Raw genomic sequence first — 1,127 nt, 5'->3', positions numbered from 1 at the left:
ACAAGTGTATACTTTGTATCTCTCAGAGTACAGGAAGCGAGGGGGACCTGAAATCATCCAATCAAACACAATGCCATGGCATGGATAGGGGCATTTAAAGGGACCATCAGCTCCGCCTTGTGGTGTGAAGGTTCAGGAATCTGTTTGGGATCTAGTCCTGGGAATGATTAGGAAAGCCTGGTGACCTTTCCCCCACATGTGTTGATCCCTCTGAGCCGGGCCTGCTCCCTCCCATGGGCCGTGGAGGTGTGAGCTGTGATGAGGCCACAGATTGGTCGGTGACGGGCGAGGAGGGCCCGGCCAGGGTACAGATTGGTGAGAGGCGGCATGGCTGACATCCCAGGAAACAGCTGAACGGGCTCCTAGCCGGAGTAAACTTTCCTCCTGAGATGGACCCGAGCCGGGACACCGATTGGCCAATGTGTGGTGAATGTGCTGCCATCTGTGGCCCCCGGTGACCGATCTCCTTGGATGGAACTTTCTTTTCTGTAGTTTTTATTTTTGGGGGGATCTATGAAACCGTACAGAAATATGACCACCCCCCCGGCCCCAGCGACCATCTCCATCTCCCCGCCGGTGGATTTCGTGTTGGGGGCCTCGGCGTGCTGCATGGCGTGCGTGTTTACCAATCCTCTGGAAGTGGTGAAAACTCGACTGCAACTGCAAGGAGAACTGAGGTCCCGGGGGTCGTATACCCGGCATTACCGGGGGGTGGTGCAGGCCATGGTGGCCGTGTGTCAGGCGGACGGACTGCGGGGGTTACAGAAGGGACTGACGGCCGGACTGCTGTACCAGGGAATGATGAACGGGGTCCGATTCTACCTGTACTCCCACGCCGAGGACATTGGACTGACCCAGCAACCGGGGGGTAACGTGGCAGCTGGGGCAATCGCTGGCGCGCTGGGGGCATTTGTGGGGAGCCCGGCATATCTGGTAAGACCCCATTACTTTATGCCCCATTATATCCAGGATTTACCCCAACACACCCCCTATCTCCCCAACATCCCTCCTTCATACTGCCCCCCTGTATATAGGGCCCCATAGACTGTGCCCTCTATAATACCCCTTATACACATTGCCCCTCATACCTCCTCTATAGTGCCCCCACCCCATACACTGTGCCCTCT

The 1,127-nt window shown here is 56.9% G+C and overlaps 1 protein-coding gene across 1 annotated transcript in view; it reads left to right on the top strand.

The window, feature by feature from the left end:
• SLC25A34 (solute carrier family 25 member 34) overlaps window positions 1-1,127 on the top strand; it is a 9,043-nt gene continuing 7,916 nt past the window's right edge. Inside the window, exon 1 of the mRNA XM_072426337.1 lies at window positions 1-933. Within this exon, the coding sequence (XP_072282438.1) occupies window positions 514-933 (420 nt within the window). The 5' untranslated portion in view covers window positions 1-513. The remainder of the gene's footprint in view (window positions 934-1,127) is intronic.

The sequence above is a fragment of the Pyxicephalus adspersus genome, chromosome 11, assembly GCF_032062135.1.
Source record: "Pyxicephalus adspersus chromosome 11, UCB_Pads_2.0, whole genome shotgun sequence".
NCBI classification, from domain to species: Eukaryota; Metazoa; Chordata; class Amphibia; order Anura; family Pyxicephalidae; genus Pyxicephalus; species Pyxicephalus adspersus.
This window is presented reverse-complemented; position numbering and strand designations above follow the sequence as displayed.